The sequence below is a fragment of the Salmo salar genome, chromosome ssa10 (genome assembly GCF_905237065.1).
Source record: "Salmo salar chromosome ssa10, Ssal_v3.1, whole genome shotgun sequence".
Classification (NCBI taxonomy): domain Eukaryota; kingdom Metazoa; phylum Chordata; class Actinopteri; order Salmoniformes; family Salmonidae; genus Salmo; species Salmo salar.
The window spans coordinates 101,442,167-101,467,015 of record NC_059451.1 but is presented as its reverse complement, the minus strand read 5'-3'; the positions used below and the strand labels follow the sequence as shown (position 1 = coordinate 101,467,015).

General features: G+C 43.4%; 2 protein-coding genes across 3 annotated transcripts; both read left to right on the top strand.

Moving 5' to 3' along the window:
• The first annotated feature begins 3,411 nt into the window (after positions 1-3,411).
• accs (1-aminocyclopropane-1-carboxylate synthase homolog (Arabidopsis)(non-functional)) lies at positions 3,412-15,125 on the top strand. Its single transcript, XM_014125105.2, has 16 exons — positions 3,412-3,770; positions 4,029-4,746; positions 8,225-8,967; positions 9,151-9,210; positions 9,456-9,526; positions 9,889-9,958; positions 10,140-10,206; positions 10,398-10,495; positions 10,629-10,706; positions 10,816-10,916; positions 11,317-11,406; positions 12,943-12,988; positions 13,136-13,277; positions 13,426-13,568; positions 13,695-13,848; positions 14,057-15,125. Exons 2-16 carry the CDS (start codon positions 4,071-4,073, stop codon positions 14,479-14,481), a joined length of 2,964 nt encoding a protein of 987 aa, XP_013980580.1. The 5' UTR covers positions 3,412-3,770; positions 4,029-4,070; the 3' UTR covers positions 14,482-15,125.
• An 864-nt stretch (positions 15,126-15,989) lies between these two features.
• Positions 15,990-24,363, top strand: si:ch211-256a21.4 (uncharacterized). 2 transcript variants are annotated; one of them, XM_014125185.2, is made up of 4 exons: positions 15,990-16,250; positions 16,528-16,744; positions 17,918-18,109; positions 23,571-24,363. In XM_014125185.2, the coding sequence occupies exons 2-4, from the start codon at positions 16,546-16,548 to the stop codon at positions 23,897-23,899; spliced, it is 720 nt and encodes a 239-aa protein (XP_013980660.1). In that variant the 5' UTR covers positions 15,990-16,250; positions 16,528-16,545; the 3' UTR covers positions 23,900-24,363. The 2 variants fall into 2 exon arrangements, with proteins under 2 accessions (XP_013980660.1, XP_045544238.1); XM_045688282.1 differs by lacking the exon at positions 15,990-16,250 and having other exon boundaries at positions 16,464-16,744.
• Positions 24,364-24,849: the final 486 nt, after the last annotated feature.

The window sequence follows — 24,849 nt, the reverse complement described above, 5'->3', positions numbered from 1 at the left end:
ATTTAGAGGTAAGAAATGCTTGTGTTTCCCAATAGCCTGCTGTAATAAGCTACGAAGGACAGGGTCATCATTTCAATCACTGAATTAAATATTAATAATATGTACAGTACCAATCAAAGGTTTGGACACACCTACTCATTCCAGGGTTTTTCTTTCTTTCTACGATTTTCTACATTGTAGAATAATAGTGAAGACATCAAAACTATGAAATAACGAGCTTCATGAGGTAGTCACCTGGAATGCATTTCAATTAACAGGTGTGCCTTGTTAAAAGTTAATTTGTGGAATTTCTTTCCTTCTTGATGCGTTTGAGTCAATCAGTTGTGTTGTGACAAGGTAGGGGTGGTATACAGAAGATAGCTCTATTTGGTAAAAGACCAAGTCCATACTATGGCAAGAACAGCTCAAATAAGCAAAGAGAAACAACAGTCCATCATTACTTTAAGACATGAAGGTCAGTCAATTCGGAAAATTCTGAATATTTCTTCAAGTGCAGTCGCAAAAACCATCAAGCAATTTGATGAAACTGGCTCTCATAAGGACCATCACAGGAAAGGAAGACCCAGAGTTACATCTGCTGCAGAGGATAAGTTCATTAGAGTTAACTGCACCTCAGATTGCAGCCCAAATAAATGCTTCACAGAGTTCAAGTCACAGACACATCTCAACATCAACTGTTCAGAGGAGACTGCGTGAATCAGGCCTTCATGGTCGAATTGCTGCAAAGAAACCACTTTAAAGGACACCAATAAGAAGAAGAGACTTGCTTGGACCAAGGGAAATGAGCAATGGAAATTAGACCGGTGGAAATCTGTCCTTTGGTCTGATGAGTCCAAATTTGAGATTTCTGGTTCCAACCGCCATGTCTTTGTGAGATGCAGAGTATTTGAACGTATGATCTCCGCATGTAGGGTTCCCACCGTGAAGCATGGAGGAGGAGGTGTGATGGTGTAGGGGTACTTTGCTGGTGACATAGTCTGTGATTTATTTAGAATTCAAGGCACACTTAACCAGCATGGCTACCACAGCATTTTGCAGCGATACGCCATCCCATCTGGTTTGCACTTAGTGGGACTATCATTCGTTTTTCAACAGGACAATGACCCAAAACACACCTCCAGGCTGTGTAAGGGCTATTTGACCAAGAGGGAGAGCAATGGAGTGCTGTGTAACCGATGTGAAATGGCTAGTTAGTTAGCGGTGGTGCGCGCTAATAGCGTTTCAATCAGTGACGTCACTCGCTCTGAGACTTGAAGTAGGCTTTCCCCTTGCGTTGCAAGGGGCGCGGCTTTTGTGGCGCGATGGGTAACGATGCTTTGTGGGGTGTCAGTTGTTAATGTGTGCATGGGTCCCTGGTTCGAGCACGGGTTGGGGCGAAGAGAGGGACGGAACCTACACTGTTACATTGGTGCCGTGACCCGGATCATTGGTTGCTGCGGAAAAGGAGGAGGTCAAAGGGGGGGGGGGTGAGTGTAACCGATGTGAAATGGCTAGTGAGTTAGCGGTGGTGCGCGCTAATAGCGTTTCAATCAGTGACGTCACTCGCTCTGAGACTTGAAGTAGGGTTTCCCCTTGCGTTGCAAGGGCCGTGGCTTTTGTGGCGCAATGGGTAACGATGCTTCGTGGGGTGTCAGTTGTTGATGTGTGCAAGGGTTCCTGGTTCGAGCCCGGGTTGGGGCGAAGAGAGGGACGGAACCTACACTGTTACACTGCATCAGATGACCTGGCCTCCACAATCCCAAACCCAATTGAGATGGTTTGGGATGAGCTGGACCGCAGAGTGAAGGAAAAGCAGCCAACAAGTGCTCAGCATATGTGGGAACTCCTTCAAGGCTGTTGGAAAAAGCAGTACTCATGAAGCTGGTTGAAAAAATGCCAAGAGTGTGAAAAGCTGTCATCAAGGCAAAGGATGGCTACTTTGAAGAATCTAAAATCTATATGATTCCAAATCTATGATTCCATATCTAAAATCTACATGATTCCATATGTGTTATTTCATAGTTTTGATGTCTTTTTTTGGTTACTACATGATTCCATATCCGTTATTTCATAGTTTTGATGTCTTCACTATTATTCTACAGTGTAGAAAATAGTAGAAATAAAGAAAAACCCTTGAATGAGTGTGTGTCCTAACTTTTGACTGGTACTGTATATGAACTGAATATGCTTATTTTTAGCCTAATGTTACTACTGTTACCATCAATCTAATGCGTTCTAACAACTGATGGGCAATTTTGATAGAGCTTTGATGACTTCTAATTCAATTAACTAAACATGTCCATTAATAATTGCATAACAACACATGTTTACAACAACAATAAACTGAAGTTATAGGCTATTTATTAAATTGGTTTGCCAGCTCCAGGTAGGCTACACAAGGGCTCAAAGCAACTACATGACATCTAGTGGAAGCCTTAGGAAGTGCACAATTATTACTACGTCACTGTGTGTTCAATAGGAAACGACTTGAAGAGAGCCCATGCATCCAGATTTCCACTTCCTGGTAGGATTTCTCTCAGGTTTTTGCTTGCCATATGAGTTATGTTATACTCACAGACATCATTCAAACAGTTTTAGAAACTCCAGAGTGTTTACTATCCAAATCTCCTAATAATATGCATATCCTAGATTCTGAGTTTGAGTAGGAGGCAGTTTAATATGGGCACATATTTTCAGAAATTGTCAATACTGCCCCCTATCCTTAAAGAGCTGTAAGAAGTTAAGAGTCTTATCCCATCGCTGCAACTCCCGTACGGACTCGAGAGAAACAAGACCCCGCCTATGACCAGTGATATCATCATTTCAAAATATTTATTCTATCAAATGGTGGCCTAAAGTAGACTACAATGGCATAACAATTAATAGACTACTTGATGGCCAACAGAGGCAAATGTATCATTCTCCACATTTAATGTCAGTTTCATGGAGTACTTTTCTTCATAAAAGAACCACGCGAGGACGCTCTATAACTTTCATTTCAAATTTCCACTCGGGCAGCCCCCGAGACACAATAACTGAGCATACGTAAAACACTTCGCTTGATAACGTTTTCTTTAAGCAAAATCAACCACCTCCGTGTGAATTTATGTAACCAACTCCGAGTGAATTTTTAGAGAAATGCCATGGCGGCCGTGGTGAAACTAAGAAATAGCTCAAAAACCTGCAACCCACGACCAATTCATTTCCCCGCGACATCGTTTTCAAAGTATCCCAATTTACTAGAAAACTACGTACATGGCAACCCTGTATCTGTGCTACAGCTCTACGTCACCCGTTCGATCATAAGTGGAACACCGCCACTTTGCGCAACCACAAACTGTTGTCTACGACCGCCATCTCCCGGATTTATACCATACGTACATGCATAAACAATTGGTTCCGTTCAATGTTGTACGGTTGACTACTAGATGGTGCAAAAGAGCCATCCTTTTTATTCTGACACGCTTGCTCGCACACAAACTCCATGACAAGCAGCCGGGTTCAAGAGAAATAAACCAGCCCGTTTCCAGCCTAGTGGCTCAACTGTTAACACGGGTCAAAGTTATCCCGGAATAAGGACAGCACGCATGTGCCGTCAACCCGGATGTAGAATTTGTACTATTCGCTCCCTCATTTGAGTATTTATTTGACATTGTTGCTAACTGTGTCAAAAATAGAACACGTAGTCCTTTTATGGCACGCTTGAACCGGTCTAGACCGGGATAGACAGAAGTGTCGCGTGAACTGTCACAGCTGACAGCAATGGTAGCCTACTGAAGCTTGGCAGTACTGTAAGCATAACAAACCTTGGTTTTGAGGCTGTAGGCTCCGATTTTGTTATTACTTTAGTTGAATGCTTCATAATACGATTTAAAATATTTTAGCCTACAAACTATGTATTAGCTAATTCAGGTTAGGCCTAAATAATAGGGAATAGGATAGCCTGTACTAGCAGGTTTATTAGCCTTCAGCCAAACTCGGCCTAATGCTTGGCTATCACTAATTTGATTGGAGAAAAAATATAGTTTTGTTTTTATTTCCATTGAAAGTATAACTCAGAAGACCTGTCGTCTGTCAAAGTGGCGTCTAGAATGGACTTCCGCGGTAGAAAGTATGAGCGGGGCAGCAACTGGTCCGACCCAGAGGTGGCCGAACTCCTCCAGCTGTGGTCAGATGAGTCGGTCCAACTCGAGCTGGAAAGTTGCCTCCGAAATCAACATGTATTTAACCGAATAGCGGACGTCCTGCGGGAGAACGGCATCTATCGCACTGGCGACCAGTGCAGGGAGAAGATAAAAAAAATGAAGCTGGAGTACCGCCGCATCAAGGACAACCACAGGATGATACGTGGCGGGAGGTCGTGGAAGTTTTATGATGTTATGGATCGGGTCTTAACGAACCGACCGGCCATATCCTACTCCTCACTGGGCGGTGCCGTTATAGCCCACCAAGTCCTCCAGAGCCCGCCTAGTGGGGCAGACGCATACATCCATGGTCTGCCAGGTGGTGCCTTTGGTTCCACTGCTTCGGGCGGGTTCTTGTTTGGTCATCCGCCCAGGCTGGGGGAGCTGCTTGAGATCAAATGCGAGCATGCAGAGTCCGAGGACGGATTGCTGAACTCCGATGCTGCGCCCCCAGAGCTACTGTACCATACCGGGTCTGGAGATGAGCATGACACTGATGGGAAGTCTGCCGGGCTGGACCAAGAGGATCCGGTCGAGATGGCGCGAGGAGAGCGCACGACGAGCGCGCGATTCTCTCCTTCAGGTTGGCTAAAAATGCCTATTGCCCTGTATAATTTTGCATGGATATTCATTCTGTACTTTTATTAAAAGTGAGGGTATGAGTTACAACTATCATGTTGTAGTCCCAACATTCGGTACACTGTATCATTGCACAATTCGAACTGAACTTTGTCCTTGCAAAAACACACTACATGATTACACTTTGATTTGTGCACATATCAATCAATCACATTTATTTATAAAGCCCTTCTTACATAAGCTGATGTCACAAAGTTTCTGTACAGAAACCCAGCCTAAAACCCCAAACAGCAAGCAATGCAGGTGTAGAAGCACGGTGGCTAGGAAAAACTCCCTAGAAAGGCCAGAACCTAGGAAGAAACCTAGGCTATGAGGGGTGGCCAGTCCTCTTCTGGCTGTGCCGGGTGGAGATTATAACAGAACATGGCCAAGATGTTCAAATGTTCATAGATGACCAGCAATGTTCATAGATGACAAATGTATTTATTTGTACAGTGAAGGTTAGTACATTTGGCCCTATATTCCAGCATTTTGGATTTGAGATCAACTGTTTTCTATGAGGCAACAGTACAGAATGTCACCTTTTATTTGAGGGTATTTTCATACGACTGGTGGCTCCTCGAAGGAGTAAGGGGAGGACCATCCACCTCAGTGAATAAAAAAGAAAATGAAAAGTGCAACATTAAAAAAGTTATCCTTTTTAGGTAAAGCTACAGGTAGGCTAGTGGTTAGAGCGTTGAGCCAGTAACTGGAAGGTTTCTGGTTCGAATCCCCAAGCTGACACGGTAATTATCTGTTGTTCTGCCACTGAGCAAGGCATTTAACCCACTGTTTCCCGGGTGTCGAAGACGTGGATGTCGATTAAGGCAGCCCCCTGCACCTCTCTGATTCAGAGGGGTTGGGTTATTTGCGGAAGACACATTTCAGTTGAATACATTCAGTTGGACAACTGACTAGGTATCCCCCTTTCGCAATACTAAATATATTCACATCCCCAAATAATTGATTAAAACACACTGTTTTGCGATGAAGGTCTACAGTAGCCTCAACAGCACTCTGTAGGGTAGCACCATGGTGTAGCCGGAGGACAGCTAGTTTCCATCCTCCTCTGGGTACATTGACTTCAATATAAAACCTAGGAGGCTTATGGTTCTAACCCCTTTCCATAGACTTACACATTAATTACGACAACTTCCGGAGGATGTCCTCCAACCTGTCAGAGCTCTTGCAGCATGAACTGGCATGTTGTCCACCCTATCAAATGATCAGAGAATTAATCTAGTACTGAAAGCATAAGCATAAGCTAGCTAGTACTGCAGTGCATAAACTGTGGTAAGTAGTTGACAAAGACAATAGTTGAACAGTTTTGAACAAAAATTAAGGAGAAGCGAGAGAGAGCTATATTTTGTATTTTGTTTTCACTTTCAATTAGATAGCGAATGCAGCTAGCTAGCTTAGCCTACTCAAACACCTGGCTCAAACAGAGAGGGATGCTATGTTGGCTAGCTGGCAATGGCTATCCAACACTGGAACTCTTCCAAGTCAAGGTAAGCTTTAGATTTTTTTTAATTTATTGCCACCAGTACCTGCCAGTGTAACTGCTAAACTGCTTGCTGACTGTACACTGTACTGTATTATTGTAGCGGGTTTACTAACGCGTTAGTTCTAGTAGCTATGTTGACGATGATGTTAACGAATATGGTGATAAAGATGTAGGCTGTGTGTAGCGGTTAGCAGTTATGATATAAAGTTTTGGCTTGGAAAGGTTTTTTCGCCTGGTCACAGATAGCTGATGTGTTGTGCACTGAAGTCCACAAGCGAAGGGAAAATGTGAGAGGAGGAGACCACTTTCGATGCGAGAAGGAATTATACAACGAGCAAGTGATAATGCTGTTTGTATATGGCTGTTATGAAAGGGAACTGTTTGCTTGTGATCAGGGGTTTATTCATTCCGCCAATTCTGTTGAAAAACGTTTCTTGAACGAAACGGGGATAAACATAACTGAATTTGTCCAATAGAAACTCTAGTTTGCAACTGTTGGACAAATTATTACACCCTAGATCAGCTAGATGCAGTCAAGAGTGTTGAAGGCGGTATTGTCACCTTGATTACTCAAATTTTTCTCTCGACCTGTGCACCTACGTTGTAAACTTTCGTTCATAGGCTAGGTTGTAGCAACCTCATGATGGGTACAGGGAAAATTTGAGTATCATGTAGTAGCCTAAACCTATCGATGTTACATTGAGCTGGGTAAATAGAATAGGAATGAAAGTAATCTAATATGCTATAATAAAAATAAGGCTATGCTCATGAAAAAAATGATCGTCATCACCTTAGGTTCCCTGTTGCTCAGTTAGTAGAGTATGGTGTTTGCAACGCCAGGGTTGTGGTTTCGATTCCCACGGGGGGCCAGTACAAAAAATAAATAAAAAATGCATGAAATGAAATGTATGCATTCACTACTGTAAGTCGCTCTGGATAAGAGCGTCTGCTAAATGACTAAAATGTAAATGTTAAACGGCACCGACTGCCACTGCTTTATACGTATCTGTTTTACCGTTTAGAAGTAAAATCACTTTATGTATCCTCATTTGAAGAATATTTTTTTTCTTCCTAACTATTCGGACGTATTCACTTATAGTGTATTAAAGTTGTCAAATGTTTAGTATCTGGTCTCATATTCTTAGCACGCAATGACTATATCAAGCTTGTGACTGCATTTATAGTTTTGTATTTGTTTTTCAATTATCTTTTGCCCAATAGGAACTGAATGGGTGAATAATATATTTGTGTCATTTTGGACTGATTTTATTGTAAATAAGAATAGAAGATGTCTCTGAACACTTCTACATTAATGTGGATGCTACCATGATTATGTATAATCGTAAATTAATTGTGAATAATAATGATGAGTGAGAAAGAGACACAAAGATCATACCCCCAAGTCATGCTAACCTCTCACCATTAGGCTACAATAACAGGGGAGGTTAGCATTTTTTGGGAGTTATGATCTTTGTTCCTCTGTAACTTTCTCACTCATCATTATTCAGGATTCCTTCATGATTATCCAATAGAAATAAAAGTGACTCCAAAATGACAAAAGAGTCCCAAGCTTGATGTAGTCATTGCGTGCTAGGAATATGGGACCACATACTGGGACCACATACTAAACTTTGGACTACTTTAATACACATATAACTGAATTTGTCTAGATACTTATGACACCTTCATATTTCTAAACTGGGAAATTGATATGTATGAAAATACCCTCAAATAAAAGGTGACATTCTGTACTGTCGACTCATATGAGACATTTGATCCCAAATACCAAATATTGTAGTTCAAAGACATATTAAAAGTTTTAGCCTCACTGTCTAAATAAATACGTAGGGGAGTGTACGTGTAAGTATGGATTTAATAAGCAAAATAAGTCTTTGTGATCTATTATCCCTTCTTCCCTCTTCTCTCTTTCCGTCTTCAGGTTTCAGTGATCAGAACCAGGCTGGGTCCTCAGGCACAGGGGCCTCCATTGCTGGTCCTGATGGCCGGGACACAGGGAATCAGCGTGACCCAGAGGGTTCCCGACCTGCAGCCCCTGTGAGGCAGAGGAAGCGTCGGCGTGCAGGTAGAGGGGCTGGTGGGGGAGGAGGGGGTGGATGTGGGGGCCGGGGGCCCCTGGACGAGGCCCTTGTCAGCTTCCTAAGCTGGCAGCGGTCTGCCGAGGAGCGGCTCATCTCCCTGGAGGAGGCACGGCTGGAGAGGGAGACGCAGGCGGAGGAGAGGCGGGAGCAGCAGGAGGAGAGGAGGGCGGAGCAGGAGAGACAGCATGAGCTCCGTCTGTTCAGCATGTTCACTGGGGCCCTGGCCGCTGTCAGGCAGACTGCCCCTACTGCTCCACCGTTTGCTCCTACTTTCTCTACTGACTCAACTGTACCCTCTGCCACTTCTGGACACACCGCTATACTTAACGCCCTATCTGCCCCAGCTACTTCGTCTGTCCCATTTGGCTGTCCTGCCCCAACTACAGAACCACCACCATCCATCCCAGCCCGTTGCCCCACTAAACCTGAGAGCATACTGGCCACACTAAGTGGTGCAGAGACCCCTGGCCACAGTGTGTACCTGTCTCGCCGTGGCAACTCCATTAGACAGCACCAGGGCATTCTACAGGAGGGCTACACCCAGTACCACGCTGACAAATACCAGCACACTGACAACCCCAATGTGAGTCTCCAACACTGCTGCTGCTCCGCATGCTGAGAACAGTCGTTCCAGACCTGTGTGTGGTGTCATACCACTTGTCATGTCACTTTGTGGCAAATGTTTCTGTAAAAAGTGCTAGACAAATAACAATTGATAGATTGACTGAAAGATAGATTGATAGATTTTGATGTCTCTCATCTCCAGGGCATCATCAACATGGGCACCAGTGAGAACAAGCTGTGCTATGATCTGCTGCACAAACGGGTGAGAGAGGGTGAAGAAAAAGGAGAAAATAGGGGAGGGAGAGCGGTTCATGTGGTTGCTCCACATTGCTAATCACTGACTTTGTCAATCAGAATGATACATTATTTATAGCTAGTGATGTGTCTGTTGGAGATGTGGTTCTGTACTTACTGTAACTATATTGCATTACACTCCAATGGAATGTAACCATTCTCTCTCCGTCCATAAATCAAAACCCTTTTTGTGCCCCTGCCTCCCTGCCACAGATGACCCAGCCTGACATGCTTCATATCGACCCAGCCTTGCTGCAGTATCCTGACTGGAAAGGCCACCGCTTGTAAGCAATCACCTTGTATGAGGACTTCATATGTCATGTGGAAAAGGATGGTTATGGTACATGTATTCATTAGAGATAATTGAAGTCCAATTCAATAACATGTTTAGCCTTCCCTGTAGCTCAGTTGGTAGAGCATGGTGTTTGCAACGCCAGGGTTGTGGGTTCAATTCCCACGGGGGGCCAGCACAGAAAAAATTGAATGAAATGTATGCATTCACTACTGTAAGTCGCTCTGGATAAGAGCGTCTGCTAAATGACTAAAAGGTAAATGTAAATGTTTATTACATACAAGAAAGATGTTGATTACAGCAGCAATAAAGATAAGGATGATGAGGATGATGGTGATGATATCCCCTCTTTAGTCTGAGAGAAGAAGTGTCCAGGTTCCTGTCCCACTACTGTGGTTCGCCCAGGCCACTGAGAGCAGACAATGTGAGTGAATTGAACTCGCCTCAGCCCTTAGTAGTACTGTATAATGGCTCTAGTCTAGTGTATAATCCTGGCCAATAGGGAATAAGGCTGTGATTGCTGGATTCATCTATGGGTGTGAATAGTTCAATTATGAAGAATGTTTTTACTCATAAAGCTAGTTTATTTGTGTGTATGTGTTCAGGTTGTGGTGATGAATGGCTGTGGCTCCCTCTTCTCATCCATAGCCACAGTGCTTTGTGACCCGGAAGGTTAGTTCAACTCAGTAGACTCAAGAAGTATGTCCAGTCGTTTCACCTATGTCTCACATATTATAGTTTTAAATATCATCCATGCCTTGTCAAACTGTGTAAGAGATGGTGTTTAATTCATGGATTTCAGTGGTTGAATTTAATTGAATATTGTGAGATTTATCCTGACAATGTGTCTGTGTGTGTGTTAGATGCAATCCTCATTCCAACTCCATTTTATGGAGTGATCACTGAGGATGTGCATCTGTACAGCAGTGTTCGGCTCTTCCATGTTCATCTCGACTGTGAAGTAGGTCTCCTTTCTTAACGTAATACATCCTATACCATAATATCACCCTGTGTTCTATTGTTGTATATGTTATTTGATGGCTCCATTTTCTGGGCAATATATTTTCTTGTGCGCTTTTTGTGTGTGCTTTTAGCCTAGTGGCAGTGGCAGTCGGCCTTTCCACCTCACTGTGGACAAACTGGAGGAAGCTATGAGGAAGGCGATTAGCGAGGTAGACCCCCCCCAAGAAAACAGAATAGTTATCCATTGTTAAAATGAAGATACAGGTACTAGAATGTTTCATTGGTGTAACTGTCCCTTGGTGTGGCTCTGTCTGTCAGGGGTTGAATGTGCGGGCCATGGTCCTGGTGAACCCCCATAACCCCCTGGCTGATGTCTACTCCCCTCAGGAGATGACTGGCTTTCTGGAGTTTGCCAAGAGGTGAGTTTTGTCCTCATATCATATTTCCATATTGTACAATATTTTCTCCCCTCTTGCGCATATAACGCTGAGTATTATGACTGTAGTTGTATTTTAAAGTGCAGCTAAGGGCTGAGGATTCTCCCAGAGCCATTGGTTCTAGTCTGTGGTTCACTCAGCATTAGCACCCTCTACAGACCTCCCTATGCACTGAGCTGCACTGAGCTGTAGTAACCATAAACCAGCCGTTTGTACAATGCGCTACTCCTCCGGCTGCCTACTGATAGAGGCCTTTTACTGCCTGCTTGTATTGCCTTTATAATAAAGAACAGTATACATCATATAACGGTGCAATAGAAATTCATGATAAATGATTTATCTTTTCCTCTCTGTTCTCTCCATTCCTTCCCCCCTGCCTAAGGCATAAGTTGCATGCCATTGTAGATGAGGTGTACATGCTGACAGTGTTTGAAGACACAGTAACCTTCCACAGCGTCCTCAGCATGGACAGGTATGATGCACACACGCACACAAACTCTGCCTATTAAATGTACACTACCATTCAAAAGTTTGGGGTCACTTAGAAATGTCCTTGTTTTTGAAAGAAAAGCACTATTTTTGTCCATTAAAATAACATAAAATTGATTAGAAATACAGTGTAGACATTGTTAAGGTTGTAAATTAATATTTTAGCTGGAAACGGCAGATTTCTAATGGAATATCTACATAGGCGTGCAGAGGCCCATTATCAGCAACCATCACTCCTATGTTCCAATGGCACGTTGTGCTAGCTAATCCAAGTTTATCATTTTAAAAGGGTAATTGATCATTAGAAAACCCTTTTGCAATTATGTTAGCACAGCTGAAAACTATTATTCTGATTAAAGAAGCAATAAAACTGGCCTTCTTTAGACTAGTTGAGTATCTGGAGCATCAGCATTTGTGGGTTCGATTACAGGCTCAAAATGTCCAGAAACAAATAACTTTCTTCTGAAACTCATCAGTCTATTCTTGTTCTGAGAAATGAAGGCTATTCCATGCGAGAAATTGCCAAGAAACGGAAGATCTCGTACAATCCTCAACTGGCAGCTTCATTAAATAGTACCCGCAAAACACCAGTCTCAACGTCAGCAGTGAAGAGGCGACTCCGGGATGCTGGCCTTCTAGGCAGAGTTCTTCTGTCCAGTGTCTATGTTCTTTTGCCCATCTTAATCTTTTATTTTTATTGGCCAGTCTGAGATATGGCTTTTTCTTTGGAACTCTGCCTAGAAGGCCAGCATCCCGGAGTCGCCTCTTCACTGTTGACGTTGAGACTGGTGTTTTGCGGGTACTATTTAATGAAGCTGCCAGTTGAGGACTTGTGAGGCATTTGTTTCTCTCAAACTAGACACTCTAATGTACTTGCCCTCTTGCTCAGTTGTGCACCGGGGCCTTCCACTCCTCTTTCTATTCTGGTTAGAGCCAGTTTGTGCTGTTCTGTGAAGGGAGTAGTACACAGCGTTGAACGAGATCTTCAGTTTCTTGGCAATTTCTCGCATGGAATAGCATTCATTTCTCAGAACAAGAATAGACTGACGAGTTTCAGAAGAAAGTTCTTTGTTTCTGGCCATTTTGAGCCTGTAATTGATCCTACAAATGCTGATGCTCCAGATACTCATTTAGTCTAAAGAAGGCCAGTTTTATTGCTTCTTTAATCAGAACAATAGTTTTCAGCTGTGCTAGCATAATTGCAAAAGGGTTTTCTAATGATCAATTAGCCTTTTAAAATTATAAACTTGGATTAGCTAACACAACGTGCCATTGGAACACAGGAGTGATAGTTGCTGATAATGGGCCTCTGTACGCCTTTGTATATATTCCATTAAAAATCAGCTGTTTCCAGCTACAATAGTCATTTACAACATTAACAATATCTACACTCTATTTCTGATCAATTTGATGTTATTTTAATGGACAGAAAATGTGCTTTTCTTTCAAAAACAAGGACATTTCTAAGTGACCCAAAACTTTTGAACGGTAGTGTACATTAACAATGGTGTGCTTACAGCCTGCCGGACCCCCAGAGAACACATGTGATGTGGGGGATGAGCAAGGTAAGAGTTTAAAGTGAGGGTGTGTGTGCGTGCATATGCATGTGTCTGAATGTGTTTGTACGTATATGTTGTTGTGGGGACTATCTGGGGGTTGTGTGGCCATCCTGTTAGATTGTCCCCTGTCTCCTGTGTGTTGTCCCTGTGCAGGACTTTGCGATGGCAGGAGTGCGTGTGGGCACTGTGTACTCTGATAACAGGGACTTGGTGGAAGCTCTGGTTAAACTGGGGGTGTTCCATGGTGTCCCTGGTCCCATACAGCACCAGATTGCAATCCTGCTCCAGGACAAAGGTACACACACACACACACACACACACACACACACACACACACACACACACACACACACACACACACACACACACACACACACACACACTAGATGAGAGGACATACCATCCAAGTAGGGAGTTCAACCTACCTGTGTTCTACTCTGTAGATTGGATCAATGGGAAGTTTCTTCCAGAGAACAGGCTGAGAATGCAGGCAGCTCACAGGTACATGACAGGGGAGCTACAGAGCCTGGGAGTCCCCTACCTCCACCGGCCTGCTGGCTTATACATCTGGGCTGACCTCAGGAAGGTACGAATACTGAAACAGGTTTGGGTTTACTGCATGGTGTGGAGCTGCTGTTTTGGTTCTTCCTGACATGGTTCCTCCTCTCTCTCTCTTTATTTCTCTCTCTTTCGTTCTCTCTCTCTTGGTCAGTACCTGTATGAGCCGTCGTTTGTGGAGGAACTGTCCCTGTGGAGGTGTTTCCTCAGACACAAGGTGGTGGTGAGCTGTGGCCAAGCCTTCCACTGCTCCACTCCCGGCTGGTTCCGCATTGTCTTCACCGACCGACAGCAACACCTTACGCTGGGTACATTCAGATGCTTTTCTCTTCTCATGATAGCGGGGGAGGAAAACAGATATAGGGAGATGTTGATATTTTTTCCTCCTCCCTTTTCGACCTCTTCTTTCTTTTGTCCTGTTTTCCTTTACTTCCCATTTCTTCATCTCAGTCTTTGAAGTCATTCAATGACATGATATCTAAATCAAAGGGATGGTGTTATATGTGGTTATTGTAGGCATGCAGAGGATCAGGAGGGCCTTGGAGGAGATAGAAGGGGCCACATCCACCCTTGACACAGGCACAACCAACGAGGCCACAGAGGAGAAAGGGACAGAGAAGACAACACAGGGGGACACAACAGACGCACACAAACCTCTTGCTGTTAAGTCAACATCCTTGTCCAAGAACAGATCATCAGAAGAGCCAGAGGAGAAGGATAATAATGTCCCTGATGCCATCCCATTGGTCAGTGAAGACTTTGTCTTGCTTGACTGCCAGACGTCCCACCCCACAGAAAGTCTGGACTCCCTGATTGGTGCCCTGAGGCAACAGATCCACGCCTCTGATTGGCTGGAGAAGAACACTCCGGAACTGTCTGCTGGGGAGGACCCAGAGCTTCTGGATGTGTTCAAAGATCTGCTGGACAGAGCCAGAAAGTAGAGGAGAGGAGGGGATGGAGAGGAGGATATGGAGAGGAGAGGAAAGGAGGGATGGAAAGGAGGGGATGGAAAGGTGGGGATGGAGAGGAGAGGATGGAGAGGAGGGGATAGAGAGGAGAGGATGGAGAGGAGGGGATGGGGAGGATGGTTAGAGGAGGGGGGAGAGGGGAGGCGGAAGGAAAGGACAGGAGGCAAGAAAGGACATCAGTCAGGATAGGCGACAAAGGTTCCCCAGTTTGCCCACATCAGAATGTCTTAATTTTTTGTTGTTATGAGAGCTGTTCTTCATTATTTCAGCCAGAAGTCAGTGTATCAGGCTGTGCTGTAATCTCTGCAGTTCTGTTCATTGAATGCCAATGTTGACTCAAACGAATATACAGAGTTAAGTTTAAGTCTCTGTCAAATACATTTTATACTTTAGTTATAACTCGTTTTCTGGTTGTACTTTTGTTCTGTAATCCACTTTAATAATTAACCTTGAATATGGTTATATGTTTATGACGTGGTCATCTATAGTACCATTCCTGAGCTTTTAAGAGAGTTGTTGTTAATACTGTATGCATATGTACAGTAAATGGTTCTGAATATTTCACCAAGTCTTAATGTTGATAAATTGGTTAACGTTCAATAAAAGCTTTATTTTTACCACTTGTGGAGAAGTACCGTATGTGGTTTACCAAATCAATTCTAGTGAAAGCCTAAATACTGTAGACTACATTTTTTAGTTGGTAAATCAAGGAAGTGAAACTCACATGAAATAGTTTTGAAACCCAAATGATTGAAGTATAATGTTACCTGTTTTTGTTACTGTAGATATTCCAAGGACACAACATAATCTGTTTTTGCCTGCATTTTGATACATAGTAATTGACCAGTAAAAGTTGCATAGGCTGTTGTTGACAGTTTGGCTCTGGGTTGGTGAGGTTTTTCCAAGATGACCATGCTCTGACTTGGGACTAGAAAAGGAAGCTGGAGGTTTTGATTTGTGTGGGGGTACCCAGTGTGTGTGAGAGAGTGGAGTTTCCTTTCCTGAGTTCATACACACACACACACATACGACCCCCTGTTCACCAACACATGGCAGCTATAATGTCATGGCTGAGTGGGAGCATGTGGTTGATTGTGATCTGGTGAAAGCATCATGTTACTTACTCTTGTGGGCGAGGTGTGAAACATGAAGTGTTTGTGTGTGTGTGGTGGGGGGTATTTTTTCCCCCATGATGATAACCTGTCCTTTGTACTCCACTGCAGAGTGAGGGAACAGGGACCAAGCTTTAAAAGTGTCCTCACCCTTCAAAACAGATAAATACAGTAAAAAAAAGAAAGTTGTTTGACTATTGTCCTTTCACTACCATGGTGGATATGGTAGAGGGAGACAGTGCTGTTTTCACTTTCCTAACAGCATGAGCCTTTGTGTCACAGCCAAGAGATGCTGGGGGAACTCAAACAATGAGTGGGGGGTTTCCACTGTTGTGGGGAGGCGGAGAGCAACACAGAGGAAAATATTTAGAGTCATATTCCACCACTGTGTGTGTTCCTGACTGTGGTACACTGGTAGTGTGAGTCACTGTATCTGAGTGTTTGATGGCAATGAACTCATTGTACCGTAGTCCAGCACGCATCTGACCTGCCCCTGCTCTCCTCATGCTGGGGAGATTTATACAAAGCTTCATCGCACACTCTAATCCAGCGTTCAGGAGTCCACAGTTCAGACAGAGTTCAACATAACAAGATTGTCTGATCCTCTGTATCAACAAAACGAAATTAAAGGTAAGATGAAAATGTCCTATACAATCTGTCTGTTGCGAATGTCGTGTAGCTGATTCACTCTACATTGCTCTGTTGATTTACGGCGCCAATTGAATTTCTCTTTTATATACCTTTTAAACTTTGAACTGTTACTGATAAGGATGAACGTTTTTAAACAGATTGATACTGTAGTAGATTTACCTGTGAATGCTCCACCCTCTGTCTCGCCACATCACCCCTTCTCTCCCCCTCTCCCTGCTCTCCTACTGTCTCCCTGTCTCATTCTCTTTTCTCTCAGCCCTCTCAGTCTGTTAGTATGAAGGTGTTAGAGGTGGGAGACTCAGTGAGTCAGTTCAGGTTGGCCGAGTCATGTGTGGGGCTGGCAGGGTGTCTGTGCGTGGCCTACTCTGTTTGGACCCCTCGCTGGCTCAATGACCAGGGACTGTGGTCTATAGGCAACAACAGCACCAACACAGACAGTGATGGTGACCAGACTGGGGGCATCATCTTTAACGGTGAGTCAAGAAGCTACATTGACCATCAGCATCAACTTTGGCTCTGTTAGACTCAGAATGAGAAATGTTTATTACCCCTGTGTAAGCAGGGTGTATTAACGTCAGTGACATGTTTATACAATTTCATGTACAATGTTTTAAATTAATCACGGTAATACCATCTGCTTAGAAAAATGTATTTTACCTTTATTTTACCAGGTTATTCTCATTGAGATAAAAATCAGAGACCTGGTTGCTAATTCAAAGTGTGTGGTTACACCTAATGGAATGCTAAAGGTAGCAGATGTACAAGGAGTGGCTTAACTGTGAGTGTTGTTAAACATTTTAGTTACACTTAAGGTTGGCTGTCTGCTTTTGGCACTGTGGAGTTTTCCCTCAGAATCCCAGTAATGTGAACAGGTGTGAACTTGCTTCTGAAGCAATCATCCACATTCTCAGAGAGCATGAGGAGAGGGAGATGGGAGGGTCACGTTAAACTTTTAGGGCTGAAGAGGGTGTACAACAGGTACTATACACATCCCAAATTCCTCCACCAGTGCTGGGGCAAAGAAAAAGCTGATGTTAAATATAGAAAAGCTTGCATACAGTACATGCTGCTCCCCTGCTATATTCCTGCATCCATTAAATGTATATTAACGGCAGCGACGTATGCTGTGTGGAGGCTTTATTTCTATTGTTGAACTTTTAGGGCCTCTCACAAACCTGTTCCCTGACAGCTGTTTAGTGTGGTTTTGAGGCAGCAAGGGTATCTGATTAAATCAATGGCCTCTCACTGTTGTTCTCTGTTTAGTATGACATCAAAGATGGACAATGTTAGAATGATAGATCAGCAGCTAATTTGACAATACATGCCATTGTGTATTGGCATTGTATTGACATTGACAATGGCCCTTGTATTTGTCTCCGTTCAGAATCATTATTGGGATCTTGAAGAGTTTTTCAGAAGTGACATAGCCGGTTGTTATTTCTCTCTCTTCTATGTTGGACTTGAATATAGCCTGCAGATGTAGACAGGTTTAGACATGAACTCTAGTTCACTGCTGAGAGGAAGAAGAGTTCAACGTACACATAACTGAGAAACACTGTCCGAGGCAGAAATTATTACAAGTCACTGTAAAATCATGTGTCACTGTTTACATATTATAACCACTGTGTGTGTGTGTGTGTCTTCAGCCCTGGAGGCAGAGCAAGTGTTTGGGGTGCTGTCATTCCTCATGGCTGTGAATTCGGGGGCTCTGTGCCTCGTGTTTGCCCTCTGCTGGACATCCCAGACAGTGCGCTCTTACTCCAACACCCGATCCCTCCTCATGGCAGGCCAGGCCCTCTACCCCACCGTCTTGCTGCTCCTCACTCTGGGACCCACAGGTCAGTATGGGTCCAGGGCGCAGGCCTGAAAGGAAGAAAGGGTGCATGTGTAAAGTATTGGAACAGAGGCTTTTAAATCCGTTTTACCACATTTCCACCAGCATGTTAAATGTGCAACCATAGAGAAAAAAACTCTAGACCACCTTTACTCCACACACAGAGATGCGTACAATGCTTTCCCTCGCACTCCATTTGCAAATCTGACCATAATTCTATCCTCCTGATTTCTGCTTACAAGCAAAAATTAATGCAGGAAGCATCAGTGACTCGGTCTATAAAAAAGTGGTCAAATGAAACAGATGCTAAGCTACAGGACTGTTTTGCTAGCACAGACCACATCAGTCACTGGCTTCATTAATAAGTGTATCGATGACGTCGTCCCCACAGTGACTGTACGTAGATACCTCAACCAAAAGCCATGGATTACAGGCAACATCCGCACTGAGCTAAAGAGTAGAGCTGCCGCTTTGAAGGAGTTGGACTCTAACCCGGAAGCTTAGAAGAAATCCTGCTATGCCCTCCAACGAACCATCAAACAGGCAATGCGTCAATACAGGAATAAGATCGAATCATACTACACTGGCACCGACGCTCGTCGGATGTGGCAGGGCTTGCAAACTATTACAGACTAAAAAGGGAAGCACAGCCAGGAGCTGCCCAGTGACACGAGCCTAGCAGATGAGCTAAATTATTTCAATGCTCGCTTCGAGGCAAGTAGCACTGAAACATGTATGAGAGCATCAGCTGTTCCGGACGACTGAGTGATCCCATTCTCCGCAGCCGATGTGAGTAAGACCTTTAAACAGGTCAACATTCACGAGGCCGCAGGGCCAGACGGATTACCAGGACATGTACTCCGAGCATGCGCTGACCAACTGGCAAGTGTCTTCACTGACATTTTCAACCTCACCCTGTCTGTAATACCAACAAGTTTCATGCCCAAGAACACTAAGGACACTTGCCTAAATGACTAATGACCCGTAGCACTCACGTCTGTAGCCATGAAGTGCTTGGAAAGGTTGGTCATGGCTCACATCAACACCATTATCCCAGAACCTCTAGACACACTCCAATTTGCATACCACCCTAACAGATCCACAGATGATGCAATCTCTATTGCACTCCACACTGCCCTTTCCCACCTGGACAAAAGGAACATCTATATGAGAATGTTATTCATTGACTACAGCTCAGCGTTCAATACCATAGTGCCCTCAAAGCTCATCACTAAGCTAAGGACCCTGCGACTAAACACCTCCCTCTGCAACTGGATCCTGGACTTCTTGATGGGCCGCCCCCAGGTGGTAAGGGTAGGTAACAACACATACGCTACGCTGATACTCAACACGGAGGCCCCTCAGGGGTGCGTGCTTAGTCCCCTTCTGTACTCCCTGTTCACTCATGACTGCACGGCCAGGCACTACTCCAACACCATCATTAAAATCTGTTAAGGATAGGGGGCAGTATTTTCACATTCGGATGAAAAACGCGCCCAAATTAAACTGCCTCCTACTCAGACTCAGAAGGTAGGATATGCATATTATTAGTAGATTTGGATAGAAAACACTGTGAAGTTTCTAAAACTGTTTGAATGATGTCTGTGAGTATAACAGAATTCATATGGCAGGCAAAAACCTGAGAAAAATCCAACCAGGAAGTGGGAAATCTGAGAATTTTAGTTCTTCTTTTGAATCCCTATCGAAACTACAGTGTCTGTGGGGTCACGTTGCACTTCCTAAGGCTTCCATTGGCTGTCAACAGCCTTTAGAAACTTGTTTCATCCTTCTCCTGTTACTGGGCAGAAAATAGGAGCTCAGTCAATCAGTGGACTGCCTAAGGACAAAGGACTTTGTTATGCACGAGCCCGTGAGCGCGCCGTTCCTTCTTTTTCTTCTCAAATGAATACGCTATTGTCCGGTTGGAATATTATCAACGTTTTATGTTAAAAATACCCTAAGGATTGATTGTAAACAACGTTTGACATGTTTCTACGAACGGTAATGGAAGATTTTGACTTTTCGTGTCTGGATTTACGCTTGCGCGTTATGCCTTTGGATAGTGATCTGAACGCACGAACAAAACGGAGGTATTTGGACATAAATATGGAGTATTTCGAACAAAACTAACATTTATTGTGGAAGTAGGAGTCCTGGGAGTGCATTCTGACGAAGATCAGCAAAGGTAAGTCAATATTTATAATACTAATTCTGAGTTTAGTTGACTCCAGAACTTTGCTGGTATCTGTATAGCTTGCTTTGATGGTGAGCTCTGTACTCAGAATATTGAAAAATGTGATTTAGCCAAAAAGCTATTTTAAAATCTGACACAGCGGTTGCATTAAGGAGTAGTATATCTATAATTCTTTCAATAACTGTTGTAAAGTTTATCAATGTTTATGATGAGTATTTTTGTAAATTGATGTGCTCATTCAATGGAAGTTTTGGGTGGCAACACATTTTCTGAACATCACGCGCCAATGTAAAATGTGGTTTTTGGATATAAATATGAACTTTATCTAACAAAACATACATGTATTGTCTAACATTCCTGGGAGTGTCCTGGGAGTCCTGGGAGTGTCATCTGATGAAGATCGTCAAAGGTTAGTAATTCATTTTAGCTTTATTTGTGGTTTTTGTGACACCTCTCCTTACTTGCAAAATGGCTGTTTGGCTTTTCTTGTTTAGCCTGTCTAGGGTAGGTGGGACGAAATCGTCCCACCATCGTAACAGCCAGTGGAATCCCGTGGCGCGTTATTCAAATACCTTAGAAATGCTATTACTTCAATTTCTCAAACATATGACTATTTTACACCATTTTAAAGACAAGACTCTCGTTAATCTAACCACACTGTCCGATTTCAAAAAGGCTTTACAACGAAAGCAAAACATTAGATTATGTCAGCAGAGTACACAGCCAGAAATAATCAGACACCCATTTTTCAAGCTAGCATATAATGTCACATAAACCCAAACCACAGCTAAATGCAGCACTAACCTTTGATGATCTTCATCAGATGACACTCCTAGGACATTATGTTATACAATACATGCATGTTTTGTTCAATCAAGTTCATATTTATATCAAAAACCAGCTTTTTACATTAGCATGTGACGTTCAGAACTAGCATACCCCCCGCAAACTTCCGGTGAATTTACTAAATTACTCACAATAAACGTTCACAAAAAACATAACAATTATTTTAAGAATTATAGATACAGAACTCCTTTATGCACTCGCTATGTCCGATTTTAAAATAGCTTTTCGGTGAAAGCACATTTTGCAATATTCTGAGTAGATAGCCTGGCATCACAGGGCTAGCTATTTAGACACCCACCAAGTTTAGCCCTCACCAAAGTCAGATTTACTATAAGAAAGATTTGATTACCTTTGCTGTTCTTCGTCAGAATGCACTCCCAGGACTTCTACTTCAATAACAAATGTTGGTTTGGTTCAAAATGATCCATAGTTATGTTCAAATATCCTCTGTTTTGTTCGTGCGTTCAAGACACTATTCGAAGTGTAAAGAAGGGTGACGCGCCCGACGCGTTTCGTGATAAAAAAATTCTAAATATTCCATTACCGTACTTCGAAGCATGTCAACCGCTGTTTAAAATACATTTTTATGCCATTTTTCTCGTAAAAAAGCGATAATGTTCCGACCGGGAAACCGTGTTTACGTTCAAAGAGAGAGAAAATAAAAACATGGGGTCGCCTCGTGCACGCCTCTCAGTCTCATTGTCCTCTGATAGACCACTTACCAAAGGCGCTAATGTTTTTCAGCCAGGGGCTGCAAAGACATCATTCAGCTTTTTCCCGCCTTCTGAGAGACTATGGGAGCCGTAGGAAGTGTCACGTTACAGCAGAGATCCTAAGTTTTCAATAAAGAGAGTCAAGAAGCCCAAGGAATGGTCAGAGAGGGCACTTCCTGTACAGAATCTTCTCAGGTTTTTGCCTGCCATGAGTTCTGTTATACTCACAGACACCATTCAAACAGTTTTAGAAACTTTAGGGTGTTTTCTATCCAAAGCCCATAATTATATGCATATTCTAGTTTCTGGGCAGTAGTAATAACCAGATTAAATCGGGTACGTTTTTATCCGGCCGTGCAAATACTGCCCCCTACCCTCAACAGGTTAAGTGATGTGCTAACATAATCTAATGTTTTGCTTTCGCCGTAAAGCCTTTTTGAAATCGGACACTGTGGTTAGATTAACGAGAATCTTATCTTTAAAATTATGTATAATACTGTATGTGTGACAAATTTGAATTATGTGATTTTAGTTTTTTGAATTTGGCGCTGTGGTATTTCACTGGCTGTTGTCAAATCGATCCCGCTAACGGGATTCGCGTGTTAAGGGGTCACTAAGAGGTTTGCCGATGACACAACAATGGTAGGCCTGATCACAGACAACGACGAGACAGCCTATAGGGAGGAGGTCAGAGACCTGGCCGTGTGGTGCCAGGACAACCTCTCCCTCAATTCTCATCGACGGGGCTGTAGTGAAGCAGTTTGAGAGCTTCAAGTTCCTTGATGTCCACATCACCAACAAACTAACATGGTCCAAGCACACCAAGACAGTCGTGAATAGGGCACGACAAAACCTATTCCCCCTCAGGAGACTTAAAAGATTTGGCATGGGTCCTCAGATCCTCAAAAGGTTCTACAGCTGCATCATCGAGAGCATCCTGACTGGTTGCATCACTGCCTGGTATGGCAACTGCTCAGCCTCCGACCGCAAGGCGCTACAGAGGGTAGAACGTACGGCCCAGTACATTACTGGGGCCAAGCTTCCTGCCATCCAGGACCTCTATAACATGGGGTGTCAGAGGACGACCCTAAAAATTGTCAACGACTCCAGCCACCTTAGTCATAGACTGTTCTCTCTGCTACCGCATGGCAAGTACCGGAGTGCCAAGTCTTGGTCCAAGAGGCTTCTAAACAGCTTCTATCCCCAAATCTCAATTACCTTGACTAACCGGTACCCTCTGTATATAGCCTCGCTATTGTTCTTTTCCTGCTTCTCTTTAATTGTTACTTTTATTTCTTATTCTTATTTTTTATTTTTTATAAATATATATATTTTTTAACTGTATTGTTGGTTAGGGCTTGTAAGTAAACATTTCACTGTAAGGTACCTGTTGTATTTGACGCATTGATTTGACATCCTGCAAGCATCTATCTATGTTGCTTTATACAATACAAAACATGTTTTCAGAGAACATTTCCCTTTCCTGTCACTGCTTATGTTAATCTACTTTCTTTTCTGCTCACTCCTATTTTATGGTGGAGGAGCTTTTGTTGAGTGTTTTCACACAGGTATATTAGTGAAGATGGATTGCCTGTGTATTGCCTTCAGTAAACACTCAGATTCCTCTGTCTAGACTCCTTAGACTCCTATCTACCGATGATGACTTGACTGACTCCGCTCTTCTCTTCTCCTCCCTCTCTGTCTCTCTCTAGGATTCTTCTTCCTCCTCAGCTGGTCCCTCTTCACCTACCAGCACCGGGTGGAGATCAGCGATGACTTCACATGCCTGGGCTCCTCCTTTTGGCTGGGTGCCCTGGGCTGGGCCCTGCTATTGGTTGCTCTGCCTGTAGTCTTCCTGGTGGAGCAGTGTGTGGTCCCGGACATCCTGCCAGATCTCATGAAGGCTGCCGATGGGTGGCGGGGCGCCTCCCAGGTACCGTACGCCCAGCGCTCATTCATCGTGAGTCACCAGCGTTGTCATGAAGACCAGAGTGATGAAGACATTGCGAGAGGGCTGAGGAGGTACATGTCTGTACACTGAGAGGAGGAAGAGAGAGGACACAGGACAGTGATGGAGTATTAGTGTAACCTTCTTCAGGCTCAGAGACTGAGCTGACTACAGAACGGGACTGGACTGGGCACACAGCTGATAGGGGTCCATGTTCACACTAGCAGTTCACCAGGGAGAGGAGCTTCTAGTCTGTGTCTGTATCAGAGATTTCTCCACTGTAGGAGAATGTTTACAGACACACTCTGAGAATATGTAATATTAGACTAATCAAATCAAATTTCATTGGTTGCACACACATATTTTGCAGATGTTATCACAGGTGCAGGGAAAAGCTTATGTTTCTAGCACAAACAGTGCAGTAATACCTAACAAAACAAAACACACAAATCCCAAAAATAACGAATAACGAGCAATGTCAGAGTGTCGAATAACGAGCAATGTCAGAGTCCGGAATATATATATGTAATTTACAACATTAACAATATATTAACAATTGCAACAGGCTCAAAATGGCCAGAAACAAAGAACTTTAGATCAGTCTATTCTTGTTCTGAGAAATGAAGGCTATTCCATGCGAGAAATTGCCAAGAAACTGAAGATCTCGTACAACGCTGTGCACTACTCCCTTCACAGAACAGCGCAAACTGGCTCTAACCAGAATAGAAAGAGGAGTGGGAGGCCACGGTGCACAACTGAGCAAGAGGACAAGTACATTAAAATGATAAACTTGGATTAGCTAACACAACGTGCCATTGGAACACAGGAGTGATGGTTGCTAATAGAGGGCCTATGTAGATATTCCATAAAAAATCTGCTGTTTCCAGCTAAAATTGTCATTTACAACATTAGCAATATCTAAACTGTATTTCTGATTAATTTGATGTTATTTTAATGGACAAAAATGTGCTTTTCTTTCAAAAGCAAGGACATTTCTAAGTGACCCTAAACTTTTGAATGGTAGTGTATATAAACATACACAT